The 19,126-nt window shown below is 51.1% G+C and overlaps 1 protein-coding gene and 1 long non-coding RNA gene across 2 annotated transcripts; both read left to right on the plus strand.

Annotated features, from left to right (window-relative positions):
* The first annotated feature begins 826 nt into the window (after positions 1-826).
* Positions 827-2,374, plus strand: LOC139685261 (uncharacterized). The gene is made up of 3 exons (XR_011700067.1): positions 827-845; positions 1,702-1,856; positions 2,345-2,374. It is a non-coding gene; the product is annotated as an uncharacterized lncRNA (long non-coding RNA).
* Positions 2,375-2,653: 279 nt separating this feature from the next.
* On the plus strand, positions 2,654-18,117 carry LOC139685252 (golgin subfamily A member 6-like protein 22). The gene is made up of 16 exons (XM_071581918.1): positions 2,654-2,941; positions 4,234-4,284; positions 4,997-5,163; positions 6,803-6,962; positions 7,151-7,279; positions 7,739-7,832; positions 8,580-8,734; positions 10,551-10,601; positions 11,314-11,480; positions 13,120-13,279; positions 13,468-13,596; positions 14,056-14,149; positions 14,896-15,050; positions 16,078-16,212; positions 17,012-17,125; positions 17,938-18,117. The coding sequence occupies exons 1-16, from the start codon at positions 2,654-2,656 to the stop codon at positions 18,115-18,117; spliced, it is 2,229 nt and encodes a 742-aa protein (XP_071438019.1).
* Positions 18,118-19,126: the final 1,009 nt, after the last annotated feature.

The following is a 19,126-nucleotide window of genomic DNA, read 5'->3' on the forward strand; positions in this document are numbered from 1 at the left end:
ACTGGAGTCCTTGTCTCCAGGGACATACAATACCATGTCCAGCTTGCTTAAACCCTACTGGATTCCCTCCCAGCAGCACAAGCTGCTCCTGTGCTCTGCCCAGAGATGCCACACTTTGAGGTCAAGGCTGGATCTGGTGTCTCCTGCCCTGTTCTCTCCTGGGTCCCAGCATGAACTCTCTGAGGAGAAGCAGCAGACTGCTTTGAGCTTCTCCATCCCTCTGTTGCCAGTGTAGTCCCTGATGGAGTTTGTGCCTGTGCTGGGCACTGAGCAATGTGGGGACACAGAGGTGGTTCTGTCACATTGGGGAAGGTGCCTCTGCCTCAGCCAGTTCATCTGGTGTTCTAGAGCTGCACCCTCAAACATGCCCATTGCCTCCCCTCTCCATTTCTGGAGTTTACTCTTCTCCATTGCAATCCTTGGCTTTGTACCTCTTGTTTCTGGTGTGTTTTGTGTGTGTTCCTTCGTTCCTGGCCGTACAGCCCTCTCTGCTGCCTGAGGAGCAGCCCTGTCCCTGACACTCTGTGCATCCGTGTTCCAGATCCAGGCCCTGCAGGAAGCAGTGCTGGAGAAGGAGGCTGCCCAGACAACTCAAGAGCAGCAGCTGCTGCAGGCCCTGGAGGAGTCTCGAGCAGGCGAGCAGAGCTTGAGGGACTCTCTGCACATGCTGGAGGCTGAAAGGTCAGATCTGCGTTTGAAGCTCCAGAGTTCTGAGAAGAGGGCAGAGGCCTTGGCCACAAAGTGTCAAGTCCTGGAGCTGGAGCTGAGGAAGAGTAAGGATCAGACAGATGAGTGGCGTGCCTGTAATCAGGAGCTGCAAGAACACTTGGCTGAAACCCAGGAAGGTACAGCTTCTCCTTTTCCACTCTCTGCCCCATCTTATCTCATGAACAAGGATCTCTGATGCCACACAGAGGAAAAGTCCAGTGTCTGCTCATGGCATAGGGAAAAAACAATCATTAGGACACTTCTCTATAGAAATCACAGGGCAAGCTTGTAATAGAGAAAGATCCCATGGCTGGCAGTGCACCTGGCTGTGCTACCGGGATCCTGTGCAGAGGAGGTGCCTTTCAGGTCCCACATCTCTGCTAAGTAGGTGGAGTTTGATGTCTCATTTTGATGCCTCCAAACTCCAGGCCATCCCAGAGCTGTCAGGGCTGTTGGCCTGTCTATAGAATGGCTGGACAGGTATCCCCACCCCTTTCCCTGTTTTAGTTTGCCCACAGTGCACCTCAGAACTGCATTTTCATTTCCCTCTCTTGCTTTCCTGGCCTCAAACTGTCTCTCAGGTATTGCTAGTCAGTTCCCAGGGTCCTAGTCAGTCTTGGCTCTTGCCTCTTCCTCCTTCTCCTTTGGGACCCTGCATCTGGCTCTCCCCTCCTGTCTCTCTCCCTGTTTGCCCCATGTCTGTTCTCCCTGCTTCTAACACTGTGGCTGAGGGGCTGTCAAACCCTCAGTCCTGGTCTTTCAACAAGCAGAAGGGCAAACACACTTTCATGTTCCTCTGAACCTTTCCATTTTTATTCTCCCTTTTTCTCTACCTGGAAGTTTCCCACATTTCTGTCAGCTTTGGAAGCCCTTTGGCCTTAGGCCCTGGGTGACACGGACGGGCAGAGAAGACACTGCTGTTGTGTCTGCAGGATGCACATCAGTTTGTCTTTCTTTGCTTTTTCCCTTGCCCTTTGGCCTTTCCTGCTGCAGCGCTGGGGACAGCAGAACACAAGAGAGATTCCCTAGAAGCTGCCCTGAAGGAAGAGGCCTCTGCAAGGAAGGAAGAGGCTCAGACTCTGCGTCAGGATGTGGAGTCTCTGCAAAGGAAACTGCAGAGCATGGAGGAGCTAAAACAGGATGCGCTGGTGAGACTGGCAGAAGCCAGAAAGATTGTTTTCTTGTTGGTTTTGGATCATCCTCTAGGGGATGGGAGCATGGAAACTCTACACAGGAGAGATTAAAAACCACTCCCTATTGCCCCAAACCCAGGAAAGCAAAGGTTGGGGTCCTTTGAACTTCCCTTCCTCCCCAATGGAGAGCACACTGTCATGGCACTGCCTAAATCAGGCTTAGTCTGACTTGGAATCCTGCCTGCACTTCTGGCAGCTCCTCCCCAAAGGACACCTCGAGTAGAGCGCCAAGAGCTCAGGGAAGGGCAGAAAGGCAGCTGGGACTGGCTGAGGGAGCTGGGAAAGACGCAGAGTAAAGGGGGGCCCAGGAAAGGTCTGCAGCATCCCGAGAGGCAGGGAGAGAGGGGCAGCCCGTGCCTGCCACTGCGGCAGGAGTTCAGATCTGCCACGAAGAGCAGACACAAGAGATGGAATGATGGACTCTTTTTGTCCCTGCTTTGCAGCATGAACGGGACAGGCTGCAAGCAGAGAAAGAACAACTGGAGTGTCACATCAAACTTCTTGAGGAATTAGTTACAGCCTCTGAAACCCAAGCAAATTTAGCAACAGAGAGGAGTCACTCCCTTGAACAAAAACTCCAAACAGCACTGTCCATCTTAAAAATTAAAACTGAGGAAGTTGAAAACCAGGAGAAGAAAATGGAGATGCTCCAGAAAGAGGCTGAAGAGGGGAAAGTTGTGCAGGAGAAACTCACTGGTATCATTGCCATCCTATCAGAGAGGGAGAGAGAAATAAAGGTTTACCAAGACAAGATGGCAATGCTGGAAAAGCAAAATGAAATGTATTTGACTAACTTGCAAAAGGAGGAGGAAAGAGCACAACAAGGGCAAGCTGAGAGGGAAGCCATGCAGGAAGAAGTGGAACGTGTGGCTGCTGCTTTGGAGCAGACACGAAGCAGAGAACTCGAATGGAGGGAGAAGACACAAGTCCTGCGTGCTGCCCTTACCAAGAGTGAAATGGAGAAAGAGTCCCTGGTGAAAGAATTAGCCATCCTTCAGGAAAGGGTTTCAGAGAGGGACACAGCAGAACCTTGCACACAGGTAGGCCTTGGGATTGATCTTAATGCCCCTCCAACATCCATGAAAGATTCCAGTGACGTTCCCCACCAAGAGGTGGCAATAGAGGTTCCCATCAGTACATGAGCAGCTTGGGCAAAGCAGCCAGGGCTGCAGCCTCGTCGGTCTGTGTGGCTCCAGCAGAGACCATTCACCTGCGAGAATGTCTCCGGGCAGGCCCGCAGAGACTGACACAGCTCTGGAGTTTGCTGTTCCAATCAGCTCAGGTCCAAAAGCTGCCCATGGGGAACTCTTTCTCCCATGCCTAGGCAAGGTCAGCCAACATGTGGTAGCTTGGATTTGGCATGGAAATAAAAGGGAGCCACTGACCAGGCTGATGGACTGACCTTGGCAGTTTTGTACCCAAGGCTGAACAGCAGCTGCACTGCTGGAGCTCAGAGGGTGCTCTCCCAGAGGGAGATTTCTGAGGCCCAGCTTGTGCAGCGTGTGAGAAGAATGGCATCATCTCCTCTCTCATTACCCAGCAGGATGTTGGAGCAGAAAGGAAGCAGCTGTCACAGCTCTCAGTGACCAACCTGGAACAGCAGCGAGTTTCAACATCAGAAGAAGAGAACAGGGAGAGGAGAGAACTCAGTGCTGAGTCCAGGAGGAGTCCTGAGCAGGTGAATTGGGCTTTTGCTGCCTCTGCCAAGCCTCACAGTGCTCTGGACCACAACACCATATCCCAGACAGCACTTTGGAGTCCTCACCTTGTTTCCTTCCCTCTCCCCGCTGTGTGCACACCTTTTCTTTTCTCTCTCTTCTGGCATCCCAAGGACTTCACAAATGCACCTTCACTGCAGTGCCCCCCTCCTGGGCCCAGTGTCCCCAGACACACACCTGACTCTCTTCCATAGACCACATTCAGTGCTCTTTTGTTCCCTGGTGCAATTAAGGGTCTGTCAGCAGAGACCTCCTGGCCTTGATGTCCACAGGTCCTTTTGGCCCAGGGTTTCTGTCAGGTTTCTGTGAGCCTTTCTGCCATCCAATGTGCAGGTGGAACCTGAAAGGAGGAGGCTGAGGAGGTGTTTTAGGGGTCTCTTGCTCCCAGATGCCTGTGCATTGCCTCTCTCCCAGTCTGACCAGCACATGATGTCCACTTGGATACAGATGAAAGCAGAACCTTCTTTGGTGGGAGTGCTGTCTGGCCATAGAGAGGAAACAGGGCAAATTCCAGTGGCAGCAGCCCCCCATTAGAGACCTAAGAAGGAACATATAAAATTATGGCCATGACCAGGCTGCAGACTGAATTGAAATTATTGTTTTTTTCTTCACAGGAGGAGTCCCATGCTCACTGCAGTCAGCAATTACCTGAGTTACAGGAGCAGGTGAGGAGTAGGAAAACTCTCCTCAAAAGCTGCTGTGGCTGTACTGTTGGGTGCAGCTTTGCATGATGCTTTGTCTCCTTCAATGTGCAGGTGCAGCCTGAAGAGAGGAGAATCAAGAGTGTTTTTAAGAGAGTATTTTCCCCACGGAGCACTAGATTTTCTTTCTCCAGGTGTCACAAGCACAAGATTCCCATTTGTGCAAAGGTGAGAACAGAATTGTCCTTGGTGGGAGGAACATGGGCCGTGGCTAAACACATGTCCCTCAGAAAGAGGAGAAAAGTGAGACACCTTGCAGCAGATTTGTTTTATGCCATTGTCAAACTATTGGGTTGAAAAAATTCCCAAGGAGGGGAGAAAGAGCTGAGCTGCAATTGCTGAGCTGGGGCAGGCTGCAAAGCCTTTGGGAGCCACTGCCTCAGGGCCAGCCCTGCAGTCTGAGGGGACTCATCCCTGAGCTCTTCCAGGAAGCTCGAGGGCTTGGAATGAGGCAGCACTTCACCAGCCAAATATTTTCCCTTGTGGTCCAGCACTGCCTTTCTGGTGTCACCAGCTCTGTGTTCTACTGCTTGTCCCTCCTTGATGCCCACCCCTCCAGCACAACTTTTGCCTTCAGTGCAGCTGTGTCCCTGCTTGCTGCTTCTGCCAGCTCTCTGAAGCCTCCTTCCCTGCTCCTTATTGCTTGTTTGTGCTCTTTCCCTGTCTGTTCCTGCAGGCCCCGACACAAGAGCTTTCTGCCAGGCAGGACTCAAACAATTTCCTGCTGCAGCAGGAAGAGCAGTGCCAGGAGGGGCAGCAAAACCTCGACAAATTGGGGGAGAAAGACAAGACATCCAGCAGCCCTCCAAAGTACTTGCAATCTTTAGAGGAAGAGATCAGAAGGTGAGATTTTGCTCTTCCTTCAACGTTCCAGAGGGAATGTGCTTGTGGGATTTCAGAGGTGTTGTGGCCAAAGAACACACCTGCCCTTCCACGTGTAGGCCTCAGTGTGGCACTTCAGCATTGTCCTGTCAGGGCTTGTCATGCTCTGCTGTGACTGCCAAGGCTGTCTGGGAGATGGACAGCGATGTTGGAACACCAGACACCTCCCTGTGACCAAGTTGCTTCTCTGAATGCTGTTCTTTGGGTGCCCTTTCCCAGCCACTGCTTCTCACTGAAGGGAGACAGAAGTCTGCCTTCCTTTCCCTCTGCAGGGGTTTCCTTGAGAGGGAAAGAGCAAGATCTCCCTTAGCTTGCTGCCCTCAGCTCCATGCTGGAGTGCTGAAAATGGGATCTGTGACTCTCCAGGCCTCGTGGTTCTTCTCACTGAGCCATCTCTCTGCAGGGACTGTGCAAGCCTCGAGAAGGACACGGGAAGGCTGCAGCACAGGGACTGTGCTTTCTGTGTCATGCCTTCCCTCTTTGCCATCTTTGCATCTGCAAGTGGCTCTGCCAGTAATTACTAAATGGCAGAGTTCTGAACCAACAGTGCAGATGTGTTTCATTTTCTTTTACTTCTTCAGGGATGTATTTTTCAAAAGACAAACGACTTTCAAGTAGCTCTTCCCCTCTGAGAGGGTATTCTGTTCTCAGGGCAGTGTGTCTGGGCAAGCTGAGATGTAATGAGCTGGATACATCCATCAGCTCCACTCTGTGTCCAGGTGTTTGAAACCTCTGGGATGTGTATCAGCCTGGCATCCTGATCCCTGTGCTTGGCACAACCATCTGAAGGCCATGATTGGGCAGGGAAGGCAGATTCCCCTCTGAGGCACCCAAGGAATACCAATGTCTCTTGTGGCCCTCTGTTGGCTCCTTCCTCAGACAGTGCCAAGAGGTGCCTGCAGAGGCTCAGGCAGGGTCCCTGCCACCCTGCACCGTCACAGGTGGCACTGAGTGGCCAAAGCAGGCAAGAAGGAATAGAAAGGCTGGGTAGGCTCCTGCGGCCCATAAAGTGCTGCCAGTCTTGAATGGCACAGGGTGGTTCTTCAGAGCAGAAGGCAATGAAAAGGCCGTGCCCTCCGGCATCCCCTGGAGCTTCCTGCATCACGTGGAAGGATGGCAGTATGTGTGCCAAGCCCCTGTTGGCACTTCTGCTCTCAGTCTTTGTTTGTCCAGCTGAAAGGAACCTGGGTTCTGGCAAACCTTGGGGAACTGCCCAGAGATCCCCTGGCTGTCACTTGCTGCTGTTCCTGCCGGGAGATGCAATCCGGAGGAAGCAAATGTCTCTGCCTTGTTGACAAAACCTGTCCCTTGGAGTCTTGTTAGTCTAAAGAAAAAAATGCTGTTGCCGGTAATATATTCATGTCAAGACTTTGTTATATTTCTCTTCACATTCCCATCTCAGAAAACAGAGAGCACATTTAGGCAGTTCGGCTCCCATGGATAAAGGCACAGTGCTGGGGTGTGACTGCAGTGGGAACAGGCAGCCGAGTTGTTTAGATAAATCCCATCAGCCAGAGCACTTTTGCCCAGGTGGCTGCAGCCCTAAGAGGTTATAGAATGTGATACCATGTAGGAATGAGTTGCATGCTCTCTCTTTCAGGCTGACTGTGTGTCTGGAAGAGAAGGACCGGAGGATCAGAGCCCTGGAAGAAAAGGACCTTGCCCAGCAGAACGAGGTGTCAGAGCTCCGTTCTGCTCTTCACCAAATGGAGCAGCTTCTTTCAGACCGCACAGGAGAAGTGCAGGAGCTCAAACACCAGGTGACCGATGCACTGGGGTCCTCTTCTCCAGGGACACACAATACCCCCTGCAGATTGTAGTATCCCATTGCTTTCCCCTCCCAGCACCTGCTCAGTGCTCTGAGAAGGCGGGAGCCCATCAGTCCTTCTGTCCTAACACACACATGTTGTATGCTGAGTGTGAACGTGTCCTCTTTGTTTCTGTGCAGGTCCTGCTGGAAAAGCAGAGAGACAAGCTGGATGCCATAGAGAACCTGTTCCACATTTGGAAGGGGATAAGGCAGGGCAGCCAGCAGGTCCAGGAGGCACTGGTGAAAACAGAGCGAGAGATGGGGCAGGTACGTTTGAGTAGCCAGGGAAAAGTGTGAGGGGCACTTAGAAGGGCATAAAATGCAGGTCCTGGGACTGAGGAGGGAAGGACTAGTGCAGGCACTGAAAGCACAGAGCCTGCTGAGCTCCAGAGCACAGCCCCAGCAAGGAAGGCTGGCAATGCAGGCAGAGCTGGGGAGAGAAGGCAAAAGATGGGGCTAAAGGAATGGGATTTGGGGAGAGAAAGCAGAAAAAACTGAGTTTGAGGGCAGGTCCCAGGAACTTTACATTTCTTTTCCTTGCCCATCAAGGCTCATTATCTTCCCTTTCCCTATTTGATTTTCTCTATTGCACTCCTTGCCTTTGTACCTCCTGTTTCTGGTGTGTTTTGTGCTGGAAGGAATTTCTCCTTCGTTCCTGGCCGTACTGCCCGCTCTGCTGCCTCGGGAGCAGCCCTGTCCCTGACACTCTGTGCATGCATGTTCCAGATCCAGGCCCTGCAGGAAGCAGTACTGGAGAAGGAGACTGCCCAGGCAACTCGAGAGCAGCAGCTGCTGCAGGCCCTGGAAGAGTTAGGGGCAGGTGAGAGGAGCTTGAGGGACTCTCTGCACACTCTGGAGGCTGAAAGGTCTGAGCTGTATTTGAGGCTCCAGAGTTCTGAGAAGAGAGCAGAGGCCTTGGCCACAAAGAGTTGAGTCTGGGAGCTGGAGCTGAGGGAGAGTCACACTCTGACAGACAACTCATGTGCCCACAGTCAGGAGTTGCACAAACAGTTGGCTAAAGCTGGGAAGGTTTAGCTTCTCCCTTTCCCACCCACGTCTCTCTCCTGTCTCACCAACAACGTTGTCTGATGCCCCAGAGTGGAAAAGTGCAGTACCTGGGGATGGCAGAGGGTAAAAACAACCAGCAGGAGACTTCTCCGTATTCCCCATCAATCAGCACTGTAATAGTCAGTCTTGGCTTTTGCCTCTTCCTCCTTCTCCTTTGGGACCCTGCATCTGGCTCTCCCCTCCCGTCTCTCTCCCTGTTTGCCCCATGTCTGTTCTCCCTGCTTCTAACACTGTGGCTGAGGAGCTGCCAAACCCTCAGTCCTGGTCTTTCAACAAGCAGAAGGGCAAACACACTTTCATGTTCCTCTGGACCATGCCACTTTTATTCTCCCTTTTTTCTCTGCCTGCAAGGTTCCTCCATTTTTCTCAGCTTTGGGATCACTTGTGGCCTTAGGCCTGGGTAACACAGATGGGCAGAGAAGACACTGCTGTTGTGTCTGCAGGATGCACATCAGTTTGTTTTTCTCTACTCCTTCCCCTTTGGCCTTTCCTGCTGCAGCGCTGGGGACAGCAGAACACAGGAGGGACTCTCCAGAAGCTGCCCTGAAGGAAGAGGCCTCTGCCAAGAAGAAAGTGGCTGGGATTGTGCATCAGGTGGTGGAGTCTCTGCAAAGGAAACTGAAGAGCAGAGAGGAGCAAAGACAGGATGTGCTGGTGAGTCTGGCAGATGCCAGGAAAGGCCATTTCCTTGCTGGTTTTGGACCTTGTCTTCCTATTTCTAAGAAGAACCATTTTTCAGTTTCACTTTCCAATCACCACTGTTCAGAACAAGGAGGAAAAGGTGTCATAGTCATGTCAAGCCCAGTTTGGGCTGAGGGTGCTTTTTCCCTCCTTGCTAAAGTCGTCGGCCCTTGAAACTTCAGTGAAAGTCATTTCCACACTTTTCTCTATTGACGTGCCATGGCCTGGGCAATTGTTTGTGTCCAAATTCATCTTCACATTTCTAAATATCTAAATCTGGGAAAAGGGGTGAGAAGACCAAGTTTGGTCTATCTGTTTTTATAGAAGAGATGTGTTTAGCCTTGGCCATCTGAGAACAGACAAAGGGGAGAAAAGAAGGAAAGCAAAAGTGCTGATGCAGATCACAACGTGTGCCTGAGAGGGGAAAACTAGTCCTGCTTGGAAAGCCAGACTGACAGGCTGACGTGGCCATTGCTGTGCCAAGGGAGGACAGTGGGGCTTCCAGGGGATGGCATCAGGGAAACTCTACAAAGGAGGGGTCAAAAACCACTCCCTCTTGCCCCAAACCCAGGAAAGACAATAGAAGTTCCCATCAGTACATGAGCAGCTTGGGCAAAGCAGCCAGGGCTGCAGCCTCGTCGGTCTGTGTGGCTCCAGCAGAGACCATTCACCTGCGAGAATGTCTCCTGGCAGGCCCGCAGAGAGTGACACAGCTCTGGAGTTGGCTGTTCCAATCAGCTCAGGTCCAAAAGCTGCCCATGGGGAACTCTTTCTCTCATGCCTAGGCAAGGTCAGCCAACATGTGGTAGCTTGGATTTGGCATGGAAATAAAAGGGAGCCACTGACCAGGCTGATGGACTGACCATGGCAGTTTTGTACCCATGGCTGAACAGCAGCTGCACTGCTGGAGCTCAGAGGGTGCTCTCCCAGAGGGAGATTTCTGAGGCCCAGCTTGTGCAGCGTGTGAGAAGAATGGCATCATCTCCTCTCTCATTACCCAGCAGGATGTTGGAGCAGAAAGGAAGCAGCTGTCACAGCTCTCAGTGACCAACCTGGAACAGCAGCGAGTTTCAACATCAGAAGAAGAGAACAGGGAGAGGAGAGAACTCAGTGCTGAGTCCAGGAGTCCTGAGCAGGTGAAATGGGCTTTTGCTGCCTCTGCCAAGCCTCACAGTACTCTGGACCACAACACCATTTCCCAGACAGCACTTTGGAGTCCTCACCTTGTTTCCTTCCCTCTCCCCGCTGTGTGCACACCTTTTATTTTCTCTCTCTTCTGGCACCCCAAGGACTTCACAAATGCACCTTCACTGCAGTGCCCCCCTCCTGGGCCCAGTGTCCCCAGACACACACCTGACTCTCTTCCATAGACCACATTCAGTGCTCTTTTGTTCCCTGGTGCAATTAAGGGTGTGTGAGCAGAGACCTCCTGGCCTTGATGTCCACAGGTCCTTCTGGCCCAGGGTTTCTGTCAGGTTTCTGTGAGCCTTTCTGCCATCCAATGTGCAGGTGGAACCTGAAAGGAGGAGGCTGAGGAGGTGTTTTAGGGGTCTCTTGCTCCCAGATGCCTGTGCATTGCCTCTCTCCCAGTCTGACCAGCACATGGTGTCCACTTGGATACAGATGAAAGCAGAACCTTCTTTGGTGGGAGTGCTGTCTGGCCATAGAGAGGAAACAGGGCAAATTCCAGGGGCAGCAGCCCCGCATTAGAGACTTAAGAAGGAAGATAGAAAATTATGGCCATGACCAGGCTGCAGACTGAAAGGAAATTCTTGTTTTTTCTTCACAGGAGGAGTCCCATGCTCACTGCAGTCAGCAATTACCTGAGTTACAGGAGCAGGTGAGGAGTAGGAAAACTCTCCTCAAAAGCTGCTGTGGCTGTACTGTTGGGTGCAGCTTTGCATGATGCTTTGTCTCCTTCAATGTGCAGGTGCAGCCTGAAGAGAGGAGAATCAAGAGTGTTTTTAAGAGAGTATTTTCCCCACGGAGCACTAGATTTTCTTTCTCCAGGTGTCACAAGCACAAGATTCCCATTTGTGGAAAGGTGAGAACAGAATTGTCCTTGGTGGGAGGAACATGGGCCGTGGCTAAACACATGTCCCTCAGAAAGAGGAGAAAAGTGAGACACCTTGCAGCAGATTTGTTTTATGCCATTGTCAAACTATTGGGTTGAAAAAATTCCCAAAGAGGGGAGAAAGAGCTGAGCTGCAATTGCTGAGCTGGGGCAGGCTGCAAAGCCTTTGGGAGCCACTGCCTCAGGGCCAGCCCTGCAGTCTGAGGGGACTCATCCCTGAGCTCTTCCAGGAAGCTCGAGGGCTTGGAATGAGGCAGCACTTCACCAGCCAAATATTTTCCCTTGTGGTCCAGCACTGCCTTGCTGGTGTCACCAGCTCTGTGTTCTACTGCTTGTCCCTCCTTGATGCCCACCCCTCCAGCACAACTTTTGCCTTCAGTGCATCTGTGTCCCTGCTTGCTGCTTCTGCCAGCTCTCTGGAGCCTCCTTCCCTGCTCCTTATTGCTTGTTTGTGCTCTTTCCCTGTCTGTTCCTGCAGGCCCCGACACAAGAGCTTTCTGCCAGGCAGGACTCAAACAATTTCCTGCTGCAGCAGGAAGAGCAGTGCCAGGAGGGGCAGCAAAACCTCGACAAATTGGGGGAGAAAGACAAGACATCCAGCAGCCCTCCAAAGTACTTGCAATCCTTAGAGGAAGAGATCAGAAGGTGAGATTTTGCTCTTCCTTCAACGTTCCAGAGGGAATGTGCTTGTGGGATTTCAGAGGTGTTGTGGCCAAAGAACACACCTGCCCTTCCATGTGTAGGCCTCAGTGTGGCACTTCAGCATTGTCCTGTCAGGGCTTGTCATGCTCTGCTGTGACTGCCAAGGCTGTCTGGGAGATGGACAGCGATGTTGGAACACCAGACGCCTCCCTGTGACCAAGTTGCTTCTCTGAATGCTGTTCTTTGGGTGCCCTTTCCCAGCCACTGCTTCTCACTGAAGGGAGACAGAAGTCTGCCTTCCTTTCCCTCTCCAGGGGTTTCCTTGAGAGGGAAAGAGCAAGATCTCCCTTAGCTTGCTGCCCTCAGCTCCATGCTGGAGTGCTGAAAATGGGATCTGTGACTCTCCAGGCCTCGTGGTTCTTCTCACTGAGCCATCTCTCTGCAGGGACTGTGCAAGCCTCGAGAAGGACACGGGAAGGCTGCAGCACAGGGACTGTGCTTTCTGTGTCATGCCTTCCCTCTTTGCCATCTTTGCATCTGCAAGTGGCTCTGCCAGCAATTACTAAATGGCAGAGTTCTGAACTAACAGTGCAGATGTGTTTCATTTTCTTTTACTTCTTCAGGGATGTATTTTTCAAAAGACAAACGACTTTCAAGTAGCTCTTCCCCTCTGAGAGGGTATTCTGTTCTCAGGGCAGTGTGTCTGGGCAAGCTGAGATGTAATGAGCTGGATACATCCATCAGCTCCACCCTGTGTCCAGGTGTTTGAAACTTTTGGGATGTGTATCAGCCTGGCATCCTGATCCCTGTGCTTGGCACAACCATCTGAAGGCCATGATTGGGCAGGGAAGGCAGATTCCCCTCTGAGGCACCCAAGGAACACCAATGTCTCTTGTGGCCCTCTGTTGGCTCCTTCCTCAGACAGTGCCAAGAGGTGCCTGCAGAGGCTCAGGCAGGGTCCCTGCCACCCTGCACCGTCACAGGTGGCACTGAGTGGCCAAAGCAGGCAAGAAGGAAGAGAAAGGCTGGGTAGGCTCCTGCAGCCCATAAAGTGCTGCCAGTCTTGAATGGCACAGGGTGGTTCTTCAGAGCAGAAGGCAATGAAAAGGCCGTGCCCTCCGGCGTTCCCTGGAGCTTCCTGCATCACGTGGAAGGATGGCAGTATGTGTGCCAAGCCCCTGTTGGCACTTCTGCTCTCAGTCTTTGTTTGTCCAGCTGAAAGGAACCTGGGTTCTGGCAAACCTTGGGGAACTGCCCAGAGATCCCCTGGCTGTCACTTGCTGCTGTTCCTGCCGGGAGATGCAATCCGGAGGAAGCAAATGTCTCTGCCTTGTTGACAAAACCTGTCCCTTGGAGTCTTGATAGTCTAAAGAAAAAAATGCTGTTGCCGGTAATATATTCATGTCAAGACTTTGTTATATTTCTCTTCACATTCCCATCTCAGAAAACAGAGAGCACATTTAGGCAGTTCGGCTCCCATGGATAAAGGCACAGTGCTGGGGTGTGACTGCAGTGGGAACAGGCAGCCGAGTTGTTTAGATAAATCCCATCAGCCAGAGCACTTTTGCCCAGGTGGCTGCAGCCCTAAGAGGTTATAGAATGTGATACCATGTAGGAATGAGTTGCGTGCTCTCTCTTTCAGGCTGACTGTGTGTCTGGAAGAGAAGGACCGGAGGATCAGAGCCCTGGAAGAAAAGGACCTTGCCCAGCAGAACGAGGTGTCAGAGCTCCGTTCTGCTCTTCACCAAATGGAGCAGCTTCTTTCAGACCGCACAGGAGAAGTGCAGGAGCTCAAACACCAGGTGACCGATGCACTGGGGTCCTCTTCTCCAGGGACACACAATACCCCCTGCAGATTGTAGTATCCCATTGCTTTCCCCTCCCAGCACCTGCTCAGTGCTCTGAGAAGGCGGGAGCCCATCAGTCCTTCTGTCCTAACACACACATGCTGTGTGGGAAGTGTGAACGTGTCCTCTTTGTTTCTGTGCAGGTCCTGCTGGAAAAGCAGAGAGACAAGCTGGATGCCATAGAGAACCTGTTCCACATTTGGAAGGGGATAAGGCAGGGCAGCCAGCAGGTCCAGGAGGCACTGGTGAAAACAGAGAGAGAGATGGGGCAGGTACGTTTGAGGAGCCAGGGAAAAGTGTGAGGGGCACTTAGAAGGGCATAAAATGCAGGTCCTGGGACTGAGGAGGGAAGGACTAGTGCAGGCACTGAAAGCACAGAGCCTGCTGAGCTCCAGAGCACAGCCCCAGCAAGGAAGGCTGGCAATGCAGGCAGAGCTGGGGAGAGAAGGCAAAAGATGGGGCTAAAGGAATGGGATTTGGGAAGAGAAAGCAGAAAAAGCTGAGTTTGAGGGCAGGTCCCAGGAACTTTACATTTCTTTTCCTTGCCCATCAAGGCTCATTATCTTCCCTTTCCCTATTTGATTTTCTCTATTGCACTCCTTGCCTTTGTACCTCCTGTTTCTGGTGTGTTTTGTGCTGGAAGGAATTTCTCCTTCGTTCCTGGCTGTACTGCCCGCTCTGCTGCCTCGGGAGCAGCCCTGTCCCTGACACTCTGTGCATGCATGTTCCAGATCCAGGCCCTGCAGGAAGCAGTACTGGAGAAGGAGACTGCCCAGGCAACTCAAGAGCAGCAGCTGCTGCAGGCCCTGGAAGAGTTAGGGGCAGGTGAGAGGAGCTTGAGGGACTCTCTGCACACTCTGGAGGCTGAAAGGTCTGAGCTGGATTTGAGGCTCCAGAGTTCTGAGAAGAGAGCAGAGGCCTTGGCCACAAAGAGTTGGGTCTGGGAGCTGGAGCTGAGGGAGAGTCACACTCTGACAGACAACTCATGTGCCCACAGTCAGGAGTTGCACAAACAGTTGGCTAAAGCTGGGAAGGTTTAGCTTCTCCCTTTCCCACCCACGTCTCTCTCCTGTCTCACCAACAACGTTGTCTGATGCCCCAGAGTGGAAAAGTGCAGTACCTGGGGATGGCAGAGGGTAAAAACAACCAGCAGGAGACTTCTCCGTATTCCCCATCAATCAGCACTGTAATAGTCAGTCTTGGCTTTTGCCTCTTCCTCCTTCTCCTTTGGGACCCTGCATCTGGCTCTCCCCTCCCGTCTCTCTCCCTGTTTGCCCCATGTCTGTTCTCCCTGCTTCTAACACTGTGCCTGAGGGGCTGCCAAACCCTCAGTCCTGGTCTTTCAACAAGCAGAAGGGCAAACACACTTTCATGTTCCTCTGGACCATGCCACTTTTATTCTCCCTTTTTTCTCTGCCTGCAAGGTTCCTCCATTTCTCTCAGCTTTGGGATCACTTGTGGCCTTAAGGCCTGGGTAACACAGATGGGCAGAGAAGACACTGCTGTTGTGTCTGCAGGATGCACATCAGTTTGTTTTCTCTACTCCTTCCCCTTGGCCTTTCCTGCTGCAGCGCTGGGGACAGCAGAACACAGGAGGGACTCTCCAGAAGCTGCCCTGAAGGAAGAGGCCTCTGCCAAGAAGAAAGTGGCTGGGATTGTGCATCAGGTGGTGGAGTCTCTGCAAAGGAAACTGAAGAGCAGAGAGGAGCAAAGACAGGATGTGCTGGTAAGTCTGGCAGATGCCAGGAAAGGCCATTTCCTTGCTGGTTTTGGACCTTGTCTTCCTATTTCTAAGAAGAACCATTTTTCAGTTTCACTTTCCAATCACCACTGTTCAGAACAAGGAGGAAAAGGTGTCATAGTCATGTCAAGGCCAGTTTGGGCTGAGGGTGCTTTTTTCCCTCCATGCTGAAGTTTTCGGCCCCTGACAGTGAAAGTCATTTCCACACTTTTCTCTATTGACGTGCCATGGCCTGGGCAATTGTTTGTGTCCAAATTCATCTTCAGATTTCTAAAGTTCTAAATCTGGGAAAAGGGGTGAGAAGATCAAGTTTGGTCTATCTGTTTTTATAGAAGAGATGTGTTTAGCCTTGGCCATCTGAGAACAGACAAAGGGGAGAAAAGAAGGAAAGCAAAAGTGCTGATGCAGATCACAACGTGTGCCTGAGAGGGGAAAACTAGTCCTGCTTGGAAAGCCAGACTGACAGGCTGACGTGGCCATTGCTGTGCCAAGGGAGGACAGTGGGGCTTCCAGGGGATGGCATCAGGGAAACTCTATAAAGGAGGGGTCAAAAACCACTCCCTCTTGCCCCAAACCCAGGAAAGACAATAGAAGTTCCCATCAGTACATGAGCAGCTTGGGCAAAGCAGCCAGGGCTGCAGCCTCGTCGGTCTGTGTGGCTCCAGCAGAGACCATTCACCTGTGAGAATGTCTCCTGGCAGGCCCGCAGAGACTGACACAGCTCTGGAGTTTGCTGTTCCAATCAGCTCAGGTCCAAAAGCTGCCCATGGGGAACTCTTTCTCCCATGCCTAGGCAAGGTCAGCCAACATGTGGTAGCTTGGATTTGGCATGGAAATAAAAGGGAGCCACTGACCAGGCTGACGGACTGACCTTGGCAGTTTTGTACCCAAGGCTGAACAGCAGCTGCACTGCTGGAGCTCAGAGGGTGCTCTCCCAGAGGGAGATTTCTGAGGCCCAGCTTGTGCAGCGTGTGAGAAGAATGGCATCATCTCCTCTCTCATTACCCAGCAGGATGTTGGAGCAGAAAGGAAGCAGCTGTCACAGCTCTCAGTGACCAACCTGGAACAGCAGCGAGTTTCAACATCAGAAGAAGAGAACAGGGAGAGGAGAGAACTCTGTGCTGAGTCCAGGAGGAGTCCTGAGCAGGTAAAATGGGCTTTTGCTGCCTCTGCCAAGCCTCACAGTACTCTGGACCACAACACCATTTCCCAGACAGCACTTTGGAGTCCTCGCTTTGTTTCCTTCCCTCTCCTTCTCCCCGCTGTGTGCACACCTTTTATTTTCTCTCTCTTCTGGCATCCCAAGGACTTCACAAATGCACCTTCACTGCAGTGCCCCCTTCCTGGGCCCAGTGTCCCCAGACACACACCTGACTCTCTTCCATAGACCACATTCAGTGCTCTTTTGTTCCCTGGTGCAATTAAGGGTCTGTCAGCAGAGACCTCCTGGCCTTGATGTCCACAGGTCCTTCTGGCCCAGGGTTTCTGTCAGGTTTCTGTGAGCCTTTCTGCCATCCAATGTGCAGGTGGAACCTGAAAGGAGGAGGCTGAGGAGGTGTTTTAGGGGTCTCTTGCTCCCAGATGCCTGTGCATTGCCTCTCTCCCAGTCTGACCAGCACATGGTGTCCACTTGGATACAGATGAAAGCAGAACCTTCTTTGGTGGGAGTGCTGTCTGGGCATAGAGAGGAAACAGGGCAAATTCCAGTGGCAGCAGCCCCCCATTAGAGACCTAATAAAAGTCAAATATAGAGCATGGCCCTCACCAAGCATCAGACCAAAATGAAATCCTTGTTTTCTTCACAGGAGGAGTCCCATGCTCACTGCAGTCAGCAATTACCTGAGTTACAGGAGCAGGTGAGGAGTAGGAAAACTCTCCTCAAAAGCTGCTGTGGCTGTACTGTTGGGTGCAGCTTTGCATGATGCTTTGTCCCATCCAATGTGCAGGTGCAGCCTGAAGAGAGGAGAATCAAGAGAGTTTTCAAGAAAGTATTTCCTCCAGATAGTATTGTATTTTATGATGAGAACAATCGCAGGCTCAAGGTCCCCACTTATGGAAAGGTGAGAACGGAATTGTCCTTGATGGGAGGAACATGGGCCGTGGCAAAGCACCTGTCCCTGAGAAAGAGGAGAAAAGTTGTGACCTGAGCTGTTGTCCCCAAGCCAGCCGAGGCCTGAGTGCTGCTCCCAGGGCTGGCATCTCCTGCCCTCCAGAGCAGGCAGGGGGCAGCGTGTCAGAGCTGCTGGGGCTGCAGCGCACTGCAAGCCGAGTAGGAGAGGGGAGCAGGTCTCTGCCCCCAGCCAGCCCAGCAGGCACAACCCTGTGGGCTCAGGAAATGGCAGAGCATGAGGATTTTCAAGGCTTCAGCAGTGCTTTAAGGCCCCTGGGCTTTGTTCCCCACATTCTTCTCTGCTCATGCGTGGGACGCTCCAAAGTTTGGGTGAGGGAGAGTTGGCTCCCTGTCCGCGTGCCGGCTCTCATGGTGCTCAAGTAGAACAGTTCTCTAGCACCTCGGGGAAGCAGCAGCCCTCCTGCTGAGCCACAGCTGTGGAACTCGGGGCCCAGTGGCCCAAATGTCTCCTTTGGAAATCAGAGCTGGCTTAGTCAATCCTGTCAGAAATGCATCTCTAAGAGACCTGGGATGGCTGAGGCTTGGACGTGGGAAGTGTTGGCCAGCAAGAAACTTGACTTGTTGATAAGCTGAGCCCTGTTCAGGGGACTCTGGGAGCCTGTTCCTTTCTCTTCCACCAGGTCCAAGTGTTTGTCAGGGCTGGAGTTCGAGGCTGTGTCTGCCCCGACAGCCGGTACTGTGGAGCTCCAGATGGTTCTGACAGCGTGGGCTTGTCTGAGCTGGGCCTTGTGTCTCTTTCAGGTGTCCCCTAAGACAGCACTGCTGGCACGAGACCGACAGCACAGTCAGGATGACCTGGAGAGCTGTGCAGGGACCAGCCAGGAGCCGTCCCGTTCCTCGGCAGTTGCGCGCAGGGAGCCCAACGCTGCTGCTCCAGAGGCAGAGACAGACACAGAAGCCGCAGCAGCCTCTGAGCAATGATTTCCTGTAGAGGAGCAGCTGCAGCATCACGGGGCTCCTGCCTTGTGCCTTTCCACACATGGATTCTATTGGGCTGTGGGAAATGTTGTGTTTGAATTAGGAAGATTCTTGTAGAGATAGGGTAGACATAGCTGCATCTGGGTGAAGATTCATCAAGGGTGAAGATGCACATTACTGATGTAAGGACATGCAGGAGATGTTTTATCTCCTACTCCAACATCCAGATTTTGAGGAACTGCACAAGATGCAATGCTGTGAAAAATCAAACTCAAGTTTGAATTAGGAAGATTCTTGTAGAGATAGGGTAGACATAGCTAGAAATAAGAAAAAAAAATATATTCTGTATATGTTATAGATATAATATATATTATATATATATATATATAATATATAGAGATGTTATATATATATTATATATGTTTTAATCTATAATTTATATGTTTATTTACATTATTAATAGGGCTGCATTATATATCATATTCATATTATCAATTATTATAGATCTATAGATATAGATGATAGATATAGAGATAGACATAGATACAGAGATAAATACAGAGATAGAGACAAATACAGAGAGATGGATAGATAGACATAGAGATAAATACAGACATATAGATAAATACAGAGATAGAGAGATATAAATACAGAGATAGATATAAATATAGAGATTAATATAGAGATAAATACATAGATAGACATAAATACAGAGATGAATAGATATATATAAATATAGAGATAAACATAGAGATCAATGCAGAGATAAATACAGAGATTAATAGATAGTAATAAATCCAGAGAGATAGATATAAACATAGATATGAATAGAGAGATAAATAGATAGGTAGATATAAACATAGAGAGTTTTAAATAGATAGATATATCTCTAAATATGGTGATAAATATAGAAATAAATACAGTGATAAATACAGAGATGATAGATATCTATAAATACAGAGATATAGATATAAACATAGATATAATTATAGAGATAAATACAGAGATAAAT

The sequence above is a fragment of the Pithys albifrons genome, unplaced genomic scaffold (assembly GCF_047495875.1).
Source record: "Pithys albifrons albifrons isolate INPA30051 unplaced genomic scaffold, PitAlb_v1 scaffold_47, whole genome shotgun sequence".
Classification (NCBI taxonomy): Eukaryota; Metazoa; Chordata; class Aves; order Passeriformes; family Thamnophilidae; genus Pithys; species Pithys albifrons.